The sequence below is a fragment of the Melospiza melodia genome, chromosome 15 (assembly GCF_035770615.1).
Source record: "Melospiza melodia melodia isolate bMelMel2 chromosome 15, bMelMel2.pri, whole genome shotgun sequence".
NCBI classification, from domain to species: domain Eukaryota; kingdom Metazoa; phylum Chordata; class Aves; order Passeriformes; family Passerellidae; genus Melospiza; species Melospiza melodia.
The window spans coordinates 5453201-5477268 of NC_086208.1; the positions used below are offsets into that span (position 1 = coordinate 5453201).

Below are 24068 nucleotides of genomic sequence, written 5' to 3' on the forward strand. Positions count from 1 at the left end.
CATAACTGAGCCTCCAGTTTCTCAGCCCCTAGTGACCTGGGCTGTGGTTTCATGTTTAAAGCCAAGCTCCATCTTTCATCAGTGGCTTGTTATGCCTCCTGTAGTTCCCCATCTTCAGCTACAAGTGCCTGCTTCCTCTGTGCTTGTGTGGGGAGGATTAACTGTGCTCTCTGAGAGAGGAGATACCCCATTTTCTGGGTGAAGCTTTAAAGGACAGCAAATGCAGCATTTTACCAGTGGTAATAGGACCTTGGAGCCTGGCACGAGTCACTGTTCTGACAGTGTAACTAAGTATTTATTTATGCAGTGAAAACAAAAAGCAGAGATAACCCAGGTGCTCTTTGCAGGGCAGGAACCTGGAAATCTACAGTGAAAAGTCCTGGCCCCCAGCTAGCTGGACTCTCCCTGCTAAACAGAGCTGTGGTTGCAGTTGGTAAAGTTACCCTTCACTCACACCACACAGTATCTTCATACCAGGAATGTTTTTTTTCTAACTGTAGAAATTGCTCAGTACTGTGCTTTCTCAGACATGAACTTTAACTCTGTTCTTTGATTAGTTTGCACTTTAAATTAGTTCTTTAAATTTTGAAGAATAACTCTGGATTATTTTCTCTTACAACACACACAAAGCAGGCCTTTGTGTTTGATGCAAAATGTTAATTTAGTTCCTGAGGACTAGCCAGCACTTCTGTAATGTTTCTTGTTACAGATCCTGTAAGTCATGTTTCATGCATGTGAATCTTCTGCTGAAACAGTTTTGGCATCTGGAACTTGGTCACAATCACTGTGATGGTTATCAGCTGTCTGATGCAGTCACTGTTCTTGATTTTTTTTTTCTTTTTAGTCCTTCTAGCAGGTTTCAGTATTAGTATTAGCTACCTTAACTGTTTCCAAAATAAAACATTTGTTACAGAAAGTGCAGAGAAAATGAAAGGTTTTGGGTTTTTCCTAATAACAAAGTTGCTCTATCTACAGTAAGAGAGAAGAGTTGGCCTTGGCCTAATTTGTAACAAAGTCATGCATTCCTTATCATCAGCATACACTGAGATCATTTCCATCATCAAGGTGGATCTCCTCAGTCCATGTCTGGCTTTGAGAGTATAATTAGAGATGATGACCTGATGATGTGGTAGTTCTCACAAAGCTCAAATTTTGTAATTTATTTAACCACTGAATAATAAGCAGAATATTATTTCTAGAAAAAGACATTAAATATTAATCCCAATCTTTGTTTTGCCATTTCTGTAAAAATAAAACTATTTTTTCCATTTTGCATTGGAATAGAAAGCAGATGGAAATTTCAATAGCTGAGAAAATATACTGTGTATAGTATTAATTCCATACTTTAAAAATGAAAAATATTACTTATGAGTAAAAATGCACATGAAATAAACATAGTGGAACTCTAATTCTAACTGCACTGGGCAAATTGTTAACATTGATGCAGAACAGAGCTCATAGGTCTGATGGTCAAGGTCTCAGGTGACATCTGTTAATCCTTGTTATCACTCTACACCAGTTTGAACCAGAGTGAAGACCTGTTGTAATAGCTGAGCAGTGAAATGGGAATTTCAGCAGTTTTGGCCTTACAGATAATTTCTTAAAGTCTTGAATGAAATGTCAGCATAGTTTCCATCTGTTTGATACGTGGGGAAGGAGAAAAGTCATTTAACTATTTGACTGTAATACTTCTCCCCTCTTTCTTACAATTCATGTGCTCCTGGGCCTGCTAGTCTCAGTCCATATCTGGGTGTGTTTGGACCTTTACTCACCCAGGTGCAATGTGCTAACCTTTCTTACACACATTACGTCTGTCCTGCTGTTGTTCCACATGGTGAGAGGGACAGCTTATCAGATCAGCTATTCCTGCTGAGCATGAGTCAGCTCTGACCTTCCCTGGCTCTCTGCACTCTGCTCATTGCCACTCTGAGCACTGATACTCAATCCAAAAGCTAAGGCTGATAAGCAGGGAGGATTTTTCATCATATGCATTTTATTCTTGAGCTTCACATTACACAGAGAGCTTGCCAGGCTGTTGGGAACCTGTCAGAGCTGCTGGGCTCATCTCTCTCACTGCTGACTCTGCATCTCCGGTCTCAGGAGGAGCTGATAAGGGCCACATGGATGGGCACTGCAGGATTGGGAAGTTTCCAAAAGCATTGAACAGTTTCAGGAGATGCTGTTGACGATTCAGGAGGTAGCACAATTTCTTGTGACTCATGGCTAAGGTATTAATTGTGCTATTGTACTGAAAGCTTGTAATAATACCTAGCACTGTTCAGAAACATTAGATTTATCAAACTCTCTTTGAATTTCAAATGAGCTGCTCTCTTACTTATTCTAGTAAACCAGATCCTTCTGTTAAGTGTCAATATTCTTCTTTTCTGACTCTTTTCTGGCCCTGGACACAGAGATCACCTTTGGGTCAGGGTGTGTAGGTTACCCTTGTGTGAGTTCAGAGAGATGGAGATGAAAGGTGTCAGACAGTGACTTTATCAAAGACAGAATATGTCCAAAGGTGCTCAGCACTTCCCTTCAGAAATATTGAAATTTATCCCCCAAAGTCACTTTGCTCTAGAACATTACACAATCAGTAAAAGGTGAGTTGTGAGCAAAAACTCGCACTGTGTTTAAAAGCTGCAGATGATTTTTTTTTTCTTTCTACTACTTTTTAGTAGTCTGGTGAAATTCCTGTGAAATGCCCTATTTAAAAAGGTTTTGAATCATTCTGTTATAATCTGGCATCTGGTAGTTTAAGTTCTGTGTAGTTGCTTTAGGAGAGGTAATCACTTCCTTTGCATTTTGTTGGGGGGGGGGAAGAAAAACAAACAAGTAAACCAAAACTCAGTTTTATCAGCTTAAACAGTGGTGACATTTGTGACAGCTTCTTTTTAAAACTATTTTTGAAGTTACAAGAGATGCCATCAGAGTATTTAACAGAAGAAGGTTTTGGGGTTTTTTTAGTTTTATTCCATAAAGCCTCACAGAAGCAGTGAGATTCTTTCCCTTTGGTGACCTTGCCGTAGAATTTCTGATTTACTGTTTCAACTATCCTACTCTAATTTCTTTATAAATGCTGTGCTATTTGACTTCCTATTTATTTACTGTGTAGATTAAATTTTGCTGTACCAAAATCCTGGTTTAGTCTAAAACAAAAAGTCTATAAAAAATAAAATGCACTGCAAATTATTGTCATTTACAGAAGGCTTTTACATCTTTATAGCTGTGATTACAGAATTCCTGCAAAACCCCTCCATATATATATGTGCTTTTATGCATATATTTTGTGAACTTAGCATGGCCTTTGGTTGATCTGTGTTTCATAAATGAACAGAAAGCATAAAAATAGATTCTCACTGTTGTTCCAAGCAGACTCCTGTCCTCTCTGCTGGGAAGAGCACTCAGTGCAGTTGCAAATTGCAGAAGTCATCTCTGAAGTGTAAGCAAAGAGGGGGGAGAGTATTTAGTTTAATAAAACTATGGTTGAGCAATTGCTCTGATCACTTAGAAAAAAAAGAGTGAAAAATATGTTTTCCTCAAATTCAGCAAGAATTCTCCAGGGCTTTGCTTTGAAAGTTAGCAAAAAACCCAACCATAAATGGATAAAATTACTCATATATTTTTCCAAGAAAAGTAAATAGGAATGAAAAAGATGGAAATGTAATAAGGTGCAGACTTTTTCTAAGCTTGAGATGACCAGTTAAAACCAGTCAAATTTAATAGTGGCAAAAAGGCATGATGAACAAAACTGTTGACATTATAACAATGGATGTAAATGAGAATGAATTATCCTCTGCTGGACTGAACACACCAGCCTTGAATGCAGAGAAGCCCTGTGTTCAGGTTGGCTAAGTGCTATTATTGTGGTTATGTTTATGTCTATTGACTCATGCATGTACACAGGATGATTTCATAAGGTATTTTTAGTATCTTTAAACTCTTATGCAGTCACAGTACTGCCTGTGAATTTAAGCAGTTAAAAACTGGTCTAGATGCTGTTCACTTTTATTTTAGCCTCTTTTCAGGTCATGTATTCTTGTGCAGGAACACCTAGTGAATAAAATATGAATTATTATAATTGCACTTCTAGTGATACCTAGTGACATGAAATGAATTTGTATCCTTACCCCATATAATGTTATTTCATTTTCCAGTAGTATTACCTGTATTTTACAGACTTGGGGAAATTAGGTACAGAAGGACAAAGGTGTTACTTTCCATCAAGTGTGTAGAAACCTAATTACTGTTAAAGTCAGTGGGAGGCTGCCTAAAATCCCTTGCAAATCTGTTCCTAAGTAAATTGCCCTGGCTCATGTAGGGAGTTGTGTCACCTCTTGACTGGCAGAATGCCAGAGCACTGTCCTTTGCCCAGGTTCATTTACTTTTCAATGAACTTGTTGAAAACATATTTCAGTCTAAAGTGCATCTGTCAATGTGTTCTCATATATCATGTCTTTTATGGGAATTTCAAATTTTAACAACTAAGGCATCGTCATCATATGTTTTAGAATTCTTTAATGAATAAAATGAAGTTGAATATGAACAAGACATAAAGAAATAGACTGAACACGAAGAAAGGGAACACATTTGGTATTTGGGGAAGAAATGGTTTGCTATTCTGAAATGATAGACAGAATCAGCTTCCTGACTTCTCCCCACTCAGGCCTCAGAAAGCCTGACTGGAGTCAGGTAACTTGTACTGTCATCTCAGTACTTTTCTTACATATTTGCAGTGTTTTGAGAAGAGCTCCTGAGCCATGCAGTGTTCCAGGAACATCAGAGGAAGACCGCAATAAACTTGTACTTGTGCAAGCAGTTGCTTAACGGCTCTCTTTATTCTAAAGCTGTGGGGCAGCAGCTCTGCTGGGCACTGGGGCATTTCAGATTGGCATCTGCACTGCTCTTGCTCTCAGATGACATTCTGCCCCAGGGCATTACCCTCCAGAACCAGTATTAGAAGGAAACTTTGACAAAGAGCAAGAAGTTGTCCTGTTATTCTGGATTGTCCAGCTTCGCTCTTCCCACATCCTCTCCTGAAGTGCATGATGATTAAATGAGCTGAACTTGTGCTCTTCTAAAGCATGCTTCTGAAAATAGACTCCAAAACCACCCAGTAATATTGTCTCTGTGTTCTTATTCAGTGACAAACCTCCTACATGATAGTAGGAATGCAGATGATGGGTTGTCTTCATTGCTGGGATAAATTCCATCGTTACTGATGGACAGATTTGATGTTGTACCTAATTATATTATAACTGACACGATGCAGCTGCTATTGTTCATACTCTTCAGCTGTTTCCACAATTAAGGATGCTTAGTGTGTGACAAGGCTGTTGCACAGCTGTGCACAATATTTCTGGAAGGGAACAAATGTAACTTCTTGGAAAAAAAACATTTTAGAAATTAGAAATAGTAGTGTCATTAAGTTTGGAAAAGATTTCAAAGACCAGTGTCAAAGCCAGGCGCATCCAGTTTCTCCGAGAATGCTGTGGGGGACAGTGCCAAAGGCTTTACTGAGGTCCAGGTAGGCTCCATCCAGAAGTGTCAGCCCCTGAGCTTATCCTGCATGTGTTGGAAATACTTCTGTTCGTGATCCAAGTCATCTTTGTTTCAGCACTGTACTAAAACCCATGAATTCTGGCAAGGTCTTTTGGCTGAAATTTGGATATCTGAGCTGTGAAATTCAGTTTCAAGTTTAAAATCAGGTACAAATGCCACATGTGAAATTATCTAAATGGCTTAATTTCTCAGTTCTGTCAACTTACGTGTCAGGAGGACATACTTTCCTTTCTTCTGCTTTTTTCCTAGCCTAGGTCAAAAGTTTTGGAAGCTGACAGAGTTTGATTCTTATAGTCTGAAGGCAGATGCATGAGAAGGCACAAAACCACTGCTGTCTTGCTCCTGGCCTTACAATCTCTGTAGCTGACAAGGAATCCAAAATGTCTGACTGTGACTGTAAAATGCCTGTGAGGCATCCTCTTGTTTTATAGCTGAATGGACCCGCAGGAGCTCTTCATTAGTAATTGCATTGTAACTGTCTTAAATGTCACAGGATAAGAAATTGAGCATTGGTGTCCTTCCCTGTCACTTGTACCCTCTTCTCCTCAGTCCCAAACTCTCCCACTGAAGAGTTGTCTGCAAAAGCCTTTTTTAAAGGGATATGGGAAGTGGCATGAATGCTGGGACAGGAGCAGCAGCAGTGTGTGTTGGTGACCACACATGCAGGGGAGCAATAGTAGATTACAAGAGAATTGGTACTGTAATAGTTATAGTCTGGGACAATTATTTATGTCGAAGGAGAAGACAGAAATTCCTATGCTGTGTCATTATGAGTTTTGTAAGCTTTTGCATCAACAGAAATGTACAAAATCCACAGTATCACTGGAATTTCTAAATGCAGAAGTGATTGTGTTTGTTCCCATAATCAGCACTCATAAAAAAATATTTTCTCCTGAACTTTGACAAAATTTGTCCCTAGAGGGGATTCAAGGAAACAAGCACAGGAACATTGATACCATGTTTCTTCAGAAAGTCTGAACCATGCAAGATGCATGTCTTGCAAAATATGATCCAGCAAACAAGAAAAACATGAAAATCGTGATGTTTTACACGAGCAGCTCTCAGCACTACAAAGCAAACTCTTTTAGTAGAATGTTTAAGGCAAGTTTGGGAATTTTGTAGTGGGAATTTCTCTAGGGTTTGCAGGTAATGATAAAAGCAGGAGAAATATGAATGAATTAAAGCATGTGACAAATGGCCACAGTCTCAATTCCATTTGTGAATGATTATTCCCAAAGGGATAAGTACTCTTGTCCCATCTGTTCCTGCCTCCCTCCTGGGAAGGGTTTAGGATGTATTATGAAAATGGAAGACTAAAAGAAGTATGTCAGGCTGCCTGGCGTTTGTTTGAACTCTGAAATGAGAGGCTGCCTCTGCCATAGGGGGGGAGCCTTTGAGAGCAATTGAGCACCAAGTGACAGCCTTAATTTTGAATTTCTACTCCTTTGTATTTTTAAGACAGACTCCATTCAGATGTCTGTGTTGATGAAGCACTAAGTACAGCATCTAATGAGGTGCTGAATATAATTGCTGTGTATGCTGCATAATTTAAATACCAACTGTACTTGGATTCCTCATTTACCAAGCCAGTAAATGATATAATAATATTGAAAACCACAGCTCAGTGCTTATACAGTGTAGTCATGGGAGGATGCACTTAATGAGTTTGTTTATGATTCTTATAAAGAGATCCTATCTGATAAAATCACAGTAGCTAAAGGTTATGGTACCTGAAAGATGAGCCTTTTCCTTCCAAGTTTGGATATAATGTCCTACAAGGAAGTATGTGATACTAAATGTGTATTCTGGGACTGGAGATCTGCCAATTCCTAGGAGATAAGGCAGGAATTTTGCACTTGGAGTGCATTAGGAGCCACAGTGAGGAAAGTTTTACTAGCAAATTGCAAGAACATGCCTTTTAACCTTAATGCAGCCACTGTACTATTTGGTACAGTGGGAAATTCTTTGTCCTTGAGGTGCAGTGAGAAACCTGCACTTACTCTAGTTATATTTACAATCAAATTATCAAGTGAATGCATAAATACAAATAAACATTTTTTTTAATTTGGAGATTGGTTACTGGAGGCCAGTTTTGCATTTCCAAAGAGTTATGATTCATTGGAGTTCTTCTCTAGGGACTATTCTTAAAGACAAATATTTTAGTGTGTGTGTGTGTGTTCTTTCAGAAGACCCAGTGGTGTGTTGCAGACTTGAGGGTCTTAAGTGAAGTAGTGGTAACTTGAACCTTTTGAGGCATATCTTACTCATTTAAACATGAACTGTTTTTAGAGGTTTAAACTCTTTTGGTCAGTCATTGTTTGGTTTTGCTCAATTTCAGACACAGTAGGATGTTACCTTGTTATGCTGTACTGCCTTTGACTGCAGAGTCCTGACAGTCCTCACTCTCGTACCAAGAACAAGCTCAGTGGTGCTCAGCAGTGCTGCTTGGGGCTTACAGGATCAGCCTTTGTATGGGGCTGGCTTATGTGGGAAGCTGTCATGTAAAAGCCTTAAGAGCATTTCTGTTGTCTGCTTGTCCTGGCAGTGGCCAGTTTGCTATAGTGAAGAAGTGTCGAGAGAGAAGCACAGGGCTGGAATTTGCTGCCAAGTTCATCAAGAAGCGCCAGAGCCGGGCCAGCCGGCGCGGGGTGAGCCGCGAGGAGATCGAGCGCGAGGTCAGCATTCTGCAGCAGATCCTGCACGCCAACATCGTCAAGCTGCACGACATCTATGAGAACAAGACAGACGTGGTCCTCATCCTGGAGCTGTGAGTAAGGGCCCTGCACACGTGGCTGAGGTGAATAGAAACCTGAGAGCACTGCAGAGGCTGCCAGAGCACAGGGGCTCTGATAAATGGAGCTGTTGTGTTCTCCTGTTGCGTTCTCAGGCTTCACAAATCTCGGCAGGAGCACTGAGTGAGGTTGGTGGTAAACAGCTTCCCCAGCTCATCCCTGTGCCCTGGGGATACAGGTGCACCCGAACATCAGCTGAGGTCATTTGATACTGGGCCAGGGAATCTTGTCAACTTGCAAACAGTTTACTAAGGGAGGAATTAGATTACCTCATGTCTGCCTAGGGCTGCCCTGACATAAACCTTGGAGGAAGTGCAAGTGACCGCTGAACGCTCATTTTATTTTTCTTCCTGCTTTCATCTCTTTCAATACATGTGAGGCCATCAAGCCTTTTCCAAAATTCTCAGCCATTCTCACTACTTCCATATTTTCCTCATTTAGATCAGCTAGAGGAGAAAAGGGGAGGAAGGCAAGGGAAGAAGGTTTTTTAACCCCTTGGCATTGACTGTTGAGGATGAATAGCAGCAGGATGGGAATGATGAAAATCTGTTTACTCTTGTGCCACCATAGGAGGGGAGAAAACCACTGCCATTTAGGTCCTGCTGACAAGTGGACCTCCTCACCCCTACATGTAAAATGATGCAATTTTTCATTGCGTATGGGGCAGGAAATACAGTCACCATGTATTATGTATGTACAGGTATACAGTCACCAAGTTAGGTAGACCATATATTCCCTAGGACACCAGGACCTTGTGTATGGAATCCAGGCAACGAGGCTTTTATCTCTGAGGGAGCTCTCTAGGGGAGCCAGCATTTAGGTCAGCGAGCATTCCTGGAGATTAGTGTGACTGCTGGAAGATGGCATATGAGTGATGATGAGCACATGTTAACTTTGAAGTATATGTCTGGCCAAATGTTGGTCTCTGCAGCCAAGCTCTGAAAGACAGGGAAGGAGCTTGCTCTTTCTCACTGGTGACTACCTTGAGCTAAAGCAACCTCTTGTTTCATTACCTTCTGCTTTTCCCTGTCCTCAGCTTTTCCCTGTCCTCATGTGGCCTGACATATTTTGTGTGTTCTTTTGTCAGACTGTAACATATTGCAGTTTGTAAAAATCTGCATGCAACAGAAATTTGACCTGATAAAGGCTTCTGCATTCAGCTGCTGTATACAAATTGAGGATGATGATAATTGCTAATAAAGATAATTAAATTCTCTCTGTAAACAGATAATCTCTTCCCCTCTGACACCCTGCTCTCAGAGTCTCATATTCCCTGCTGTTTATCAAAGTAAGTGTAGCAGCACCTGGCCAAGCACATATGGTAACCTACAGTGAACTTCAGCTTCAAAGGAATGGCCCCAGTATTGCTGGGTAATTGAAGAAGCTGCCCTGGTGTTTGAAAGAGGATTTGTCTGAAATGTTGACCCTCTCCCATACTCACAGTGCTGGCAAAACCATCTCTTTTCAGAGAGGTCAGTTCTGCAGGTGCTGGTTCTCCTGTTCAAGAGGAGTGCCAGGTCCATTGCTGTGAAGTGCAGTTTGGCAGGCACAGGGCTTCTCTTTCCTTCTGCACATTCTCCAGGGACTTGCCCCAGCTTTCTGTGGGGCTGCTGTTCTCTGTGTCCTGGGCCCTGCCTGGAGCCTGCTTTGCCCAAGCAGAAGCAGCCTGGAGGCAGGTTGGATTGATAAACCAGTGTCTCCTCTACAGGTTCTCTCCTCCCCAGTGTTCTGTACAACAAAACCTGTCCAGAAAGACTGATGGTAGTGCTGAGACCCTTGGCAGGTGTCACCTAGAAAAGAAAATCAAGAGATGAAGTAACAGTCTCACAGGTTGAATAGCTGAGATTAATAGAAAGGAGAAGATGGCAGCTAAAGACAGTAGTTGCAACATATTTCCGGGTCATATGAGCTTATTTTGTTTGCCAGGTATTTAGTTGTAGCAATTAAAGCATCAAGTGACTTCTGCCCAGGTGAAGGGAGGTAACTTCTGCCAAGGTGAAGAGTCCTGCCTCACATGAATTAGAGAAGTTTCTGATCATGTGAGAGGTGAGAAAAAAAATCTGGTAATCAATGGGCAAGTCACTATGCCCAGTGTAAGTCTCTGGAACAACAAGGCACCTTGTCACCAGCAGGAGCAGCAGAGGAAGCTAAGACACAAACCAAATGTCTTTGTGGCTTTGGACACGCTGCTCTTGCTTGCACTGACTTGTCCTTGCAGGTTGTGCAGCTGTTGACAGTGGCTTCCTCTGGAAGAGGCAGAGTAGGGAATCACTATGTTGTCACCAGCAGTGTTGTGTGGGAGCCTGGGGTCAGAGCAGTGATTCCCTAAAAACCTCTGGAGCACCAGTTGTGATCTGACTTGTCTGTGACTCCAGCACCTGAGGAACTCAAAGCATTTTGACCTGCCAGTGCTTTGACAGGCCAAGAGCTTGTTTTCCAAAATGACTGTAGAGTCTCTCAGGCCCTTTGCTTGCACTCTGAGCACAGATGGTGGTGCACCAGCACCCAAGAGTAACAACTGTTTGTGGGTGCCCCCAAAACTGAATCTGAAGAGAATAAAACTATAATATTAATGACAGTGTGAACTGGCAACAGTAAGTGTAAACATAAATATGAATAATAGCTGCAAACAATGCCTAATTCAAGATTTAGGTGATCTTGTTTCAGATAAACAGAAACATAGTGCTGGAACTCTCTGTAGAAGGCACAGAAATGAAAATAAAACTTATATACTAATAAGGGTGGAATGAATTTCAGTTTTGATGTGAAAACTCATAGTAACTTAAAGCACTTCCATGATTTGGGAAAACTGGTTTTGGTACCTTCCAGCCTGTTGCAATCTGCTTTCTTCTTAAAAAATTCAGCACCAAAGAAATCCTTTCCTGTTAGTTATGTCAGGCAAGAATCTGTAGTAGAACAGGTTAATGGCTGTTCTGTAAAGAAAAGTTTCTGTTGGCACATTTTACTACCTCAGGTTCTCATGGGAACTGCTAAGAAAATTAATTCTTCAGCAGTTATTGACTCTTACGACTTGTTCATACAAAATGTTAAAAAATCACAGTTGTAGTGGTTAAGTTGACCTTTTGAATAGGTGCATGTCTGGGGATTCAGCAAACAATGTAACTCCAGACCTTTGTGATCCTTGCAGCATCAGTGGAAAAGCCTGTCCTTAGTTTACAGGGAAGAGAGCTGAAGCCAAAAGGAGGTTTGGGCACACCTAGACCAGAACACAAAACTCGTGGTTGTCTGCATGAGCAGACTTTTTCTGACTGTATTGAGGTTCTTTGCTGCTTTACTTTTCTTTGCTTGCATTTATGTTATGGATTACAGTGCAGGAGATAGCAGGATGTTTTTTGGTGTGTTTTGCAGGGTTTCTGGAGGAGAACTTTTTGACTTCCTGGCACAGAAGGAGTCTTTGAGTGAAGAGGAAGCAACCAGGTTCATCAAGCAGATTTTGGATGGTGTGAATTACCTTCACTCTAAGAAAATTGCTCACTTTGATCTAAAGGTAAAGATGTTGATTTAGTCTTTGGCTGACCTGTAGCTGCTAATTTTGGTATTTTATATAGGTAAGGTCAGGTGGTAACTGAAGATGTTGCAAGAATTGCAAGGTAGAAATCAGAAAGCATAAGTAAAGAATCATTAAACTGACAGTGACTATCAAATGACATATTATATATTCACTTAATAAATCTCCTGGGTTTTAAAGGACTGGGTGTGGAGTTTAGCAAGTGTTAAATTAGAGAAGCATTTTTAAGCAGTGATCTGATCAGATAGAGGATAGTTCATCATTATCTCATCATTTGACAGGGCTCTGTTGCCTGCAGTGGAGCTCTAATGGTTTATACCACCTAAGGGATAAAACAGTCCTCCATCAGGTAGTGACAGTGACCTTTTCTGTATCTGTCTGTTCTAAAGATGCTTACCTTATGTGTCTGTGGTGAACATATATGCCCTGGATCCATGAAAGAAGCCAGGCTTGTTACCCTGAGGCTAACACATGATTGGTCCAATGACTGTGAGAATAAATTATTCATGTGCTCTGTTTCCCAGTGCAGCTCTGACTGAGAGAATGTGTTAGCAGGAGCAACTTCCACGTTAGATTCTGCTCTGGAAAAGCCAGGCAGCTGCCAGCAGGGAATCAGACTCTCTTGCTCCTGCCCTTGAAGTTATGATTAAGTTATGAGAGATGAATGCATTGAAGCTCATCATGGGAGATAAATTGAACCCACAGTTACTCTGAAACCTGTGAATTCGGGCCATGCTAGGGAGTAGCTAAGGATGAGAAATTTAGTTGAAGAAAGGACTTTATGAAATACGTTGGATCTGGTAAAAAAGTTGAGTCTGTGGTTAAACATGTTAGTTTTGATTTCACAGTTCAAGCTTCAGCTTTTTCTTACAATGCTGTGAGAATGCCACATGTTCTTTTAATAGCTTGGTATGCTCTAGGACCTCTGACCCCAACTGTTTGCATTTTCTGGACTGTTCAGCTGGTAAATCCAGAATCTTTTCTTGGCTTTGTTGCAGCTGTGAATTTAATCTCATAGGGAAATTGTTTTTTCCTTCCCTGAATAGGTTCAGCATTTACCAAAACATTTTCCATTGGCTTACAATACAGTATAGGGTCAACTGGGCAAATATTGTGAAGTGTAAATTCCAAGAACAGATCAGTAAAATTGCTGTCAGCAAAATATTGTGCTGTGCAGCTGTCACTCAGGGCTGGGCAGTAGCATTTTGTCTGCAGACACCTGCACTGCTTCAGCTGCCTGCTACCTCAATCTAAAGAACTGTAAATGGTTAAGCACAGGGGTGTTTTTCTTGTTCTATGATGATGTATATGCAAAGGAATAAAAGCACTTGAAAGCTCTGTTACTTTCCAAGAAATGAATATTTTAATAACATAGGTCTATCTTTTGTCATTTTTAGCCTGAAAACATTATGCTTCTAGACAAGAATATCCCTATTCCACACATCAAACTCATCGACTTTGGCCTGGCTCACAAAATAGAAGATGGAGTTGAATTTAAAAATATATTTGGAACTCCAGAATTTGTAGGTGAGTGACGTGTTCCTTTGTCTTACTTTGCAAATTTCAGAGGAAGTTGAGACATCTTGTCAAAGTTAAAAATTGAGGGATAGAAGTAGTTTTGATCTTATTTCTGTCAAGGCTACTTAAATCTAGAGGTTTACATTATTTTTCTGGAATAAGCAAAGGTGCTTTCTGTAAACCAGAAGTACTACTCTTGTGAGATTAGGCTGCTGCCAAATAAATATTTAGAGATGTAAATTCAGGATTGGGATTGTGAAGCTCTGCATATTCAAATTATAATCTTTTTACTTGTTGCCTGGGATAAGTAGATCTCTGCATTGTGGTACACGAGTACACAGTTACATGGGTGTCTGTCATTGCTTTGTAAATAAAACCACCTCACACTGTACACCTGCTGAGTATCCTCATGTCCCCTTACATTTTTCCATGTGGTTCTCTTTTTGTTCCTCCCTGGTCATAATTCTGATGTGACTTGCCTGGATTTTAAGTTATTCTCCTTTCTACTTAAGTTATGCTCCTTTCTACTAGTTTCTATTTTGGGGTTTGTTTGGGGGCTGGGTAGAGAATTGTAATTAATATTCCAGTTAAACACAGCTGTTACAGATTATTTTTTTCAACTTATTTCACCCTTGCTCTTTTCTCTTGCATGCAGTCTTATATGGGGATGTTTTCCAATGAGGAAATGTTTCTTATAAAGATAATGGAGTTTGACATGGACAGCAGTGTAGTCTGGCAAGTTATTTCAATCTCTTGCTCAAGGGCTCTTTCTGACTGGCATTTACGAAGTTGCTATAATGGCACCAGTTAAAAACAAAACAAAAGCTCATGCTTAGGGGCAGCAGCATTCTTGGGAGGTGAAATAATTTGTTATTTGTTGTAATTTGCAGGATAATTACTATATAATGTCTGTTTTACCCTTATTCTTGAGTTGCATTATGCTCCAAATTAAGCTACGTAATCTCTTCTGAACAGTTGTATTTGGGCTGTAAAATTATAAACAATGTATTCCCTAACCAACTTTTCCCTCTTCCCCTTCTCCCTCTTGGTAATTCTTGGCCTGCTACTCTAGCCTGGTAAAAATTTGTTCCCTAAGTTGCTGCTGTTTGATTAAATGTTTCTTACAGCTCCAGAAATCGTAAACTATGAACCCCTTGGGCTAGCTGCAGACATGTGGTAAGTTTTATAATGTGTTTGTGCTTTCTTTTCCTGGTTACTGTATAATTACTTTTTCCTATTTTGCTCTTAATAGAATCCATTGCACCACAACAAATTAAAAAAAAAAACCAAGCAAACAATAACTTAAATACAGTTAATGAGTCTTTGTTCTGTCATTCTATTTTTATACATTATTTTAAATTAAAAGATAAACATTTAATTTCTGCAAAATTACATTGAAAAGCTGGAGTGGTGGCAGTTTCAGAGTTAACTGTTTGCCACTGTCCATGCAGAGGAGCACTCTGAGAAGGAAACATGTTCCTGCAGAGCTTGTGACAGCTTTATTTGTAAGAGCCCTTCATGCAGAGGAGACCTGTGTACTAATGTAATGGGAAGGCAGGCAAAAGAGGTCACCCCAAGTCAAACATCCTGTTTCTGCTCCTCTGTGTTTCATGTGTGCACTGTAGTAAGTATCCACTGAGTAGAAATACACAGACTTCCAATATCCACATTACTTGATGTTATATGAAAAATTTATTTTTTTCCTCAAAACCCTGTTTTGTGAGAGATGTTAGCAGTTATCTAAAGTCACAATGGCTCTCCTGCCTCTATTGCAGCTACTATTGACTGTTGTGTATTCTGCACATTGGGAAGAATACTGGTCATGTAGAACCCCTGCAATTAATGTCCTTTGTTTTTTAGGAGCATAGGAGTCATCACCTACATACTGTGAGTACAACAATTCCCTCCTGTAGAAGTGTTCTGTGGCACTGGTACAGAACAGTTCTTCCCTTCAGCCATTTAGGGACCTGCACATGTGTGGTGGGCAGGGGTTTGTCTAAAAGACAGGGGTTATCCCACAGCCTTTTCCATTTAAAATAAGGAGTACAGGATATGGGGCATTCTGAGCAGAAGGAAAACAAGTGTCCCCAGCATCACTAGGCTTTTCTGCATTTTATGGGATCTCATCAGTTCCAAATGATAGAGGATGGAAAAGCCAAGAGGATGAATAGCTCCTGGAATGACTGTCAGTTACCAGCCTGAGAGCATAGAAACAGAAAGTGTAACAGACCCATTTACAAGTTGGATTATTTCAGGAGGAAACAGTGAAGTTTTTATTTGCTTGTAAAGGTAGCAGTCTAGATTATTATGCATAAGTAAAGTCACTCATTTCAAAAAGGTGAATTTAAGCTGAAAGAGGAGCAGAGAAGTTGACCCTGGAAACTGATAATTCAACTTATAGGAGAAAAAGAAGGGTTTGTTAAAGCTAGTAAAGCAAAGGTTGGTTGGAGAGATCATCATAGTCAGTAGGCATAAAGGAAAAATAGTTCACAGAATACTTTTTAGATACAGATTCTCTTTAGAAGAAAAGTGTGTCACTTGTGAATAAGTAAAAGGAGGGAATTATGAGGTGCTCAAGCTCTCAAAGAAATGAGTTTCTGTGGGCATCTGAGGACAAGTAGTTGAGGGTTTTAAGATGGAGCTTGACAACTTGGGAAACTACTTGTGTGAAAATGAATGCATATAACAGAGGAACAGCACTCCTTGCTTTTCCTCTCCTTTGACATGAGAATTGCAGCAGTGGACAGTGATCCTTGATCCCAACTACTTCCATGGAAATCCTGTGACTCCTGGGGAGCAGGGAGATGACACTGCTTGCTGGGAATTTGCACCCATGGCTTTGGCTGGTCCTTGTGATACTCAGAGGAATAAGTCTTCAAGAAGGTGGACTCCTGTATGAGATGGATTTGCTCTACACATTTCAGGCATCAGGACAAGTACAGAGGCTTGAAAGGGAAGGATTGTCTTTTCAGTGTGGAAAATAAATCTTGGTCTATGCATCAGGGTTAGACCCCAAAAGCTGTAGAAGAGAGATAGGATCTGAGGAATCAGATTCAGTGCAACAAATTCCCTTCTTTTCTGCAGTGCAAAGAAAAGTTTGGGGTATTGGTTGAGCCCAAGCTCAGGTAAAGGGATTTAAAATACTGTCCAGACCCTTGCTTGTTGTCAGCACTCTGATCTGCACTGACACACCTGTACTTGCCAGGACATTAAACCTAGTGAATTTGTAAAATGGTGTTCCTATTTGATGAGAGGAAAACTTAGGAGTTGAGGTCAAGCAGCAGATGGGAATACTTAGCCTGTGATTAGTGATGCACAGAGCCAGCTGCTCCTCAGATCTTCCTGTTATACTGAGGGAACAGAGTAAGGGAGTGGTTCCTGTACTGCTTCCAGCACAGGAGAGCTGTTTTACCTGCTTGGCTACTAAGGATTGTTGTGGTCATTAAGGTAGAAAAATGTCTCCACACAAATGATCAGGAAAAAAGAGCACACTTTTTACAGTGGGAGGGATCAGCTTGCATGATAGGCTGTGGATGAGAAATTTGCATGCCTTCAAATCATATTGCCTCCTAATTTTAAAGCCTTTTGCTCAGAAGTGTTCTGAATAATTGGGGTGTGTCTATGATGCCACCTACTTTAGCAAACGTGGCAGCAATCAAATGGATGCCATCATCAGGTGTAGAGTTCAAAATGCATCCAAGTCCTCAATTCAGTAATTCTGCAGTGATTCAGTAACTCTGCAGTGATTCAGTGGGTTATAAGGCAAAGCCTTTATTACTGAGGTCTGCTGGAACATATTTACAGGCACTGAGTCAGGATATGACAAAGGCCAGTTGCACTGGATATTAGGATTTGAGAATCCTCCCATTTCACAGATTTCAAAACTGAGCCCCAAAGAGAAAAAAAGAAAAAATCAGAGAATAGCAGACTGTTGATTTTGGCTTCCAATAAAGGGTCAGAAGGTGGAATTACAGCTGCTTCATGGCATAATTTGGGGAAGGGGAAGAGAAGCCAAGGCCCTAGGGCAGGTTTCCAAGTTGCAGTTTTGGAGCAAAGCTCATGGTCTGTGGAGAGGTGCCTACTTGTAGCCAGCAGAAAAGGAACCAAGGCTTAAGAGAAAGTATGTAAAACCCCTGAAGAACTGAGACTGACTGTGGTTTATGAGATGAAATTTAGTGCATCAAAGACAACTGAAGGACCTCACTCATGCTCTCCTGCCTGTTTCAGATGCTTTGGTGGTGTTGTGTGATTGTAGAGGGGGGAGGAAACAGTTTATGCACCTGAGTGTTTATTCTGTGGATAAGATCACATATGGTAGCTGGGAATTGGGCTGAAAGGCTTGGGTGGTCCCATCTAACTGAAAGCATTTGTCCCATTATTCCCCAGTATTCCCAGCCAACCTGGTGGTGGCAATACAGACAAGGTTTGTTGAGAGTGGGATCATGTAAGCAAATGGTTTAGTATTCAAAACCTCAGTTTAGTTCCCTGGAGTTTGCTGCAGTCCTGTTTTGAGCCTGCTGCATCCTGAAACTGTTATCAAAGCTGGACATAATAGATAAGCACAATAATAGTCCAGAAGATGATAAGAAAAGGGGTGAGATCAATCTCCTTGGTATAAATACATTTCCCATAAATCAGACTTTTGCAAGTCAGCATCTCCAGGCTCCTTCTCCTCCAACACAAAGAGATGCTGACTTGCAAAAGTTTTTCCTACATGGCAGAGGTGCTTCAACAAAAGAGCCACAAATGTCCTAAGAGTATATTCCACAGTCACTGTAATTTCATTAGGGGACTTCTGCTGTTTATTTTACCAACTGATTCCTCTTTCTGGCTTATCCAGGCTTAGTGGTGCATCACCTTTCCTTGGAGAAACTAAACAAGAAACACTTGCCAACATCACAGCTGTGAATTACGATTTTGATGAGGAATTTTTCAGCAATACTAGTGACCTGGCAAAAGACTTTATTCAGAAACTACTGGTGAAAGATACACGGTAAGCAAATATTCAGAGAGACCCATTTATCTCTAAAATAAACCTGGTGAAATGTGGCTTGACAAGTGAAAAAGCTTTTCTTGCAGTGTGTATTGCCAGTCAAGAGCAAGACAGGTGGATGCTGCTGTGACCCTTGTTAATCACTGCATCCAGAAACCCTGAGGAGAGGAACCAAATCTCCTCAGCTAAATGCCATGTTCAGGACTGAATTCTCACCTGAGTCAAGCTGGCACAATGGGGTGTAGCTGAAGGGTTGAAAATGATGTGCACAATCTTGAGTTCAGGGTAACCACCACTCCACTGTTTCAGTTTCTTATGAACTACTCTACCAAGGAGGTGATACCATCCCAGAATATGCCCCCAGTGGTGCAATGCCAGAAAAATCAGTACATTTGCTGATATGGAGTTGGTCTAAGTCTCTATATCTGTGGCAGTCACCTAGGGTTTGTGTGACAGCTATGGAGATCTTTCTTCCCAGGTTACAGGAACCACCATTTCTGGGTTTGTATTTGTTTTTGTTTTGTTTGTTTGTTTTTTAGTTTTTGTTTTGTTTTGTTTTACTTGCTTTTAATAAAGTGCACACCAAGGTGGCAGCTCCTTCCCTGTAACTGTCTTTGTCCTGGAGGAAAGTCAGACCATTGTGATTCTTTCTAATGGCTTCATTAGGGGAGAAAATAGCTATGAGAGAGAAGGAGCTGTTCAATGAAGATTTCTGCAAATCATCAGGCCTCAGTGTGGGGTAGAGTAGTGTTTGATGAGAGTTTTGCACAGGTCTAGCAGCTCCAAGGAGATGTCAGTGCTGTTGGTATTTGTCTCCTGTGCAGACATGGTGCCTGTGCAATGCTGTGTTTCTGTCTTTGATTCTCAGTGCTCTTAACATGCTCTTCACCAAACTGCTACAATGCAGAAGGAAGTTAGGTTTGATCCACTTTGATTAGGTTTGCTGTATTCCTCTCAGAAATGTTGCTTTCAGGAAGCAACAGCTCCTGCAGTGCTGTAATACTGTGTTCCAGAGGACAGCTTTGGTATAATTACTGTTGATTCAGACACAGATGTATCAAAGGTGTATAGCAAGAATGTATTTTCTAAGCACCTTGGATGAACAAAACAAAGGAGTGTTGTATAACTTTTTATGGAAGGGTGCACAAAAGTACAAGTAGATTTTGATGAAATAAGAATTAAAGTTGTGTGGAGTAAGGACAGTTACCTGCTGAAGTTTAGAACAGTAACTAAACTGCACACAAGCAGTGTGCCTCAGGGAGAAACATAAACTTGAAATTTGAGGGTTTTTCCTGGAATGATCCTGATAAAGGCTTCATAGGAAGCCTAGGAAGAGTTTGGGTCAATGGACTTCTCTACCAAGTATTTATCATTCAAATCTTTGGGATTTTTTTGTGTTGTTGTTTCTTAGGAAGCGGCTCACGATTCAGGAAGCTCTGTCTCATCCATGGATAACGGTAAGACTGAATAAAGAAAAAGATCTTGTTTTTTTCCATGAGCAAACAGAGATCATATTCTCACTCTAACTGATGTGTTAAATGGAAAACTGCCCTCTAAGTACTTTGTGATTGATGCTGGGTGACTCAAAGAGATGTACAAGGAGAAAATTACTTGGGTCTGACCAAATCCTTGGATTTCTGCAAATTACTTCCTTTATTATGATAACATTCAAAAAGAGAATAACAAAGATCTGATGTTTATTGCACATTACAGTACCCATAATGGACTGGGGTTTGCATTTTTCCATTCCTCTCTGTTTGCATGGGCACATACTGTGTGTTGGTTTTCGTGTTTTCTGGAATTGAGAGTTGACTGCAATCAATATAGAAAATACGATTTCTCTGGAGAGAGAACTGCTGTGTACCCTGTGTTCTGGTTTGCTTACATTTGTGTGTTGGTATGTATTTTTTCATCATAAACATTGCTTGCTTATGTGGATAAGTCTCTTACTGAAAATACATTTAGCTAGTCTCAGCATGACTAATGAAGATTTTTGAAATTCAGTTTTTGCTTTGCATTGCACAAAACATTAGTTGGAGTGGTATTAGAGTTGTTGGTTTTCCTCCTACAAATATTGATAGCTTTGATGCTGTTAATTGCTAAAAATTAGCATGAAAATAAATTGCAGCCATGTTGTTTGCACTCATCACATTGGAATGAAAGCATTTGTCACATTCAGGTCTGGGCTTATGTGTTTGGTGTTTGTTTCTTTTAATCAAATGCACGAAGGAAAATCTTTGTTAGCAAAGAATCTCCCAGCATTGTGGAAGCCCTTTGTCCCTGCATCCTTTGTGTAGAGTTTTTGAATCGCTGCAGTCTTGTAAATGTTCAGTAATATTGGTTCCTCTGTCTGACGACTCACCAGCTGAAAGATGAAACCAAAGTCCAGGAAAACAAGAAGGTGGGGAACGCGCAGCTGAAGACGAAGCGCCTGAGGGAGTACACCATAAAGTGCCACTCGAGCATGCCCCCCAACAACACCTACATCAACTTTGAGCGCTTTGCCCGCATTGTGGAGGACATTTCCCATGTAGAGCAGGGTTTCAGCACCCTGGCTGCATCCCACGACTCCTTGCAGGAGGACATGGATGCTCTGCTCTCCATTTATAATGAGAAGGAAGCTTGGTACAAAGAAGAGAGCGAAAGCGTGAGGCACGCGCTGTCCCAGCTGAAGTACGAGTACCGGAAGGTGGAGTCCCTGAAGAGGCACTTGCACGAGGACACTGAGGCTGTCAGTGCCAGTCTCACCGGCGTGTGTGGGAAATATGCTGAGCTGCAGAGCCACTATGAATCCCTCAGGCAGGAACTTTCTGAGGAAATCAAGTGGATACAGGATTTAATGAGCAGTTTTCAACTGGAAAATGAAGCCTGTGTGAATGGAAACTTTCACTCTGTTTTCAGCAGAGATATTAATGAATCACTAATGGAGCTGTTAAATAGATCTTGCTGTGAAGAATTCCTTGCAGGGTTGAATCTTGATGTGACAGAATCCCATCAGTAACACTGAGATCAGGCTAAGTGTAGGGTTTGTTGCTTGTTTCAATGTACATCAGTTTAAAAAGGTTCTGGTGCATAGATTCTACACAAAAACATGACCTAGACTTGAAGTAGAAGTTCTGATGTATTGCACAAGCTGCTGACCAAGGCCATAATCTCCCAGTGGTTTGTAGTGTTGAAGTTTTGTTTTTTTCTTGTGTTCAATGTCTGAACTTGCAGGAACAAGATTATCACGGTGGTATGGACACATCTAACGCCAAAACCTTTGGTATTGCCTATATTTTACTCTGCATAATGTATTACAGTTCCTAAAGATTACTAGGTAATTAATGTGGAATAAAGAATAAGTCAGTCTGTACTTACTAGAAACTGAGTGCCTGGAAACTGATAAAAAAATCCTCTTATAGCATCTTTGGTTGGCTGAAGGAAACAGTTGGATAGCCCTGCTGCAGACAGTTCTATACACCTTATGATACAAATATTTGTAAAGGTTAAATCTGTAAATTAAAGCAAATGGTGTAGCAATTTAGCTAATACTGTGGAAATTTGCTGTGAAATTGCTGTCAATGAAGAATTTTAGGATTAGTGTTTAGGCCAATTGTGCAGGGTGAACTCTTTTACCATCAAAAGTAAGGTGAATTTTAAACTGAAGGATTAATCGACAGCTGAGTTTCCTGTCCTGTACCAAAGAAATTTTATTCAAAAGACACCATTGGGGACTTATAATGATCAAATGACTGTGCAATTTTGCAGTGCAAATGTCAATTTTAGACTAAGTGATAATATAGGCATCTGGTTTGTTTTCTACAGTGAAGAATATTACAAAGCTACAACTAAATCTATGGTGTGGCATTGAGGCTAGTGTTCTTGCTATAAAGAATTGTTTTCCTTAGGTTTTATAAAGTAAAAGAAAACCCAGCCTTGAATCATGCCCTGCTGTCTTGTGTTTCAAAGAAGTCCTTTGATTATACTGTAGTAATATGCAAAGATGTACCAATCTCATTTTTGAACAAAATAAATAGTTATTTATGCAGGATGCAGTTGTTCCCTGATGGTTAGTGACTGAAAAAGACACCAAATTTCTGTGGGCATTTGCTGCATGGTGACTGTTGTGCAACTACAAGAATCAGTGAGATAATAGCTCTAGTCCAGCTAGAGTGAATATTTACATCTATGTATTAGAGTATATCTTTCACTGCCCCTCCTCCTTTTGCAGAGAAGTTAATGACCTAAATAAACTGAATTGTTGTTCTTCCTAACATGATTAAGAATAATGTTTCCTAATTTGAGATAAAAAGATAAAAGCATACTCATCTAATTTTTTGCAGAGTACAGTGGACCCATTTACTGCTGTGTCCTCACAAAGATGTGCAGAGGCTGATGCAAATTCAGAATTGTGAAAATAGTTATTCACTTGGGATATTGTTGCTCCCATCTGGAAGGAGGATGGAGACTGGATGTGCTCTCTGTGTCATTGTTCTTGGCACAATATGTGAAATTTTCAAAAGCTTCTATAGTGTAGATAGCCAAGATGTGACCCTGGCAAGCTGGCATTGATGGCTGGGGACAATTGGGCTCTACTGTGACAAATAGGATTGAACATTTTGCATGTGTCCATTTTCATTCTTTCAGAATGCTTCTGCAGGTTTCTTTGAGCTGGAAGACCCATTCTAAAAACTGTCCAGGAGAACTGGAACACAGGATTTTATTGTCAGGGGGAGAGAGACTTAATTCCTAAAATGTAACTTAAAGCCTAGTGGGAGTTAGAATTTGCAGAAAACACTCTCAAGAAAGACAGTCTGCCTCCCCTCAGCCATGATCTCATATTCTTTGTTGATATTGATTTTCTTTATGAACAAATGCACTGGCATGATGAGAAGGAGCATTAAATGAGGCCACCTTGTTCCTGAGCATGTTTGGGTGAGGGCAGTGTTGTTGTGACTCTGTCCTTGAGGCTACTCACACTCTGCTTTTGAGAAGAGATCCTGATGACTTGAGAGAATGACAAGGTCACTGAGTTGCAGGGTACCTAAAATGAAGAGGTGGTTATTAGCACTCTGCAGTAAAGTGAGTTGTTTAGAGTCAGTGGTGGTTCTGAAAGGGCACTGGGAAATTTTTCATAATGATTGTACAGCTGACATTTAGCCAGTGACGTTTTTTCCACTTCAAATTGATTTCTGCTCGCTTGTTGCACCAAGCTGGCTGTTTGCAGCGTGAGGAAATTATATTTAAAGCTTAATTGTCCCAGTTCTGTTGAATGCAAATGGTGTGTACATCTAAATGAGAAGGGGACCCAGCTGATAGCTTGGCTCCTTGAAGTGCTGCTGAGATACCTGCAAAAATGCTAAACTTACAGCATTTGGTGAGAAGAGTGAATTTGTTGTCTCAAACGTTTTAGATTATTTTGCTGAAAAAGATGTTTAAATCCTCACTGTCGTGTTTTCGATTCTCCTTTGGTACTCTTGCTGTTTCAGGTGCATGGCTTGGCTGCATTCCAGTCCAGTTCAGTACAAATATTTCTGTGTTATCCACCTCCTACATACGCAGATCAGAGCAGCTGGAATGGTTCTCACTCCATACTCTTTGAAGGGCTGATTCCTGGCCTTTCTCTTTTCACTCTTGTCTGATCTGGTTTTGAACCATTTCTTTCTTGCAATTTCTCAGATTTGGTTTTAAGGTT

At 40.5% G+C, this 24068-nt stretch overlaps 1 protein-coding gene across 4 annotated transcripts in view; it reads left to right on the top strand.

Moving 5' to 3' along the window:
• DAPK2 (death associated protein kinase 2) overlaps window positions 1-24068 on the top strand; it is a 46621-nt gene that overhangs the window by 17311 nt on the left and 5242 nt on the right. For 2 of the 4 annotated variants that reach the window (XM_063169517.1, XM_063169516.1), the window contains exons 3-10: window positions 8105-8326; window positions 11721-11859; window positions 13278-13407; window positions 14526-14574; window positions 15259-15285; window positions 18239-18391; window positions 19803-19848; window positions 20757-22314. In XM_063169517.1, coding sequence (XP_063025587.1) covers window positions 8105-8326; window positions 11721-11859; window positions 13278-13407; window positions 14526-14574; window positions 15259-15285; window positions 18239-18391; window positions 19803-19848; window positions 20757-21392 — 1402 coding nt within the window. In that variant the 3' untranslated portion in view covers window positions 21393-22314. Of the gene's footprint in view, window positions 1-8104; window positions 8331-11720; window positions 11860-13277; window positions 13408-14525; window positions 14575-15258; window positions 15286-18238; window positions 18392-19802; window positions 19849-20756; window positions 22315-24068 lie in introns of those variants that run through there. The other 2 variants (XM_063169518.1, XM_063169519.1) reach the window with 2 other exon arrangements.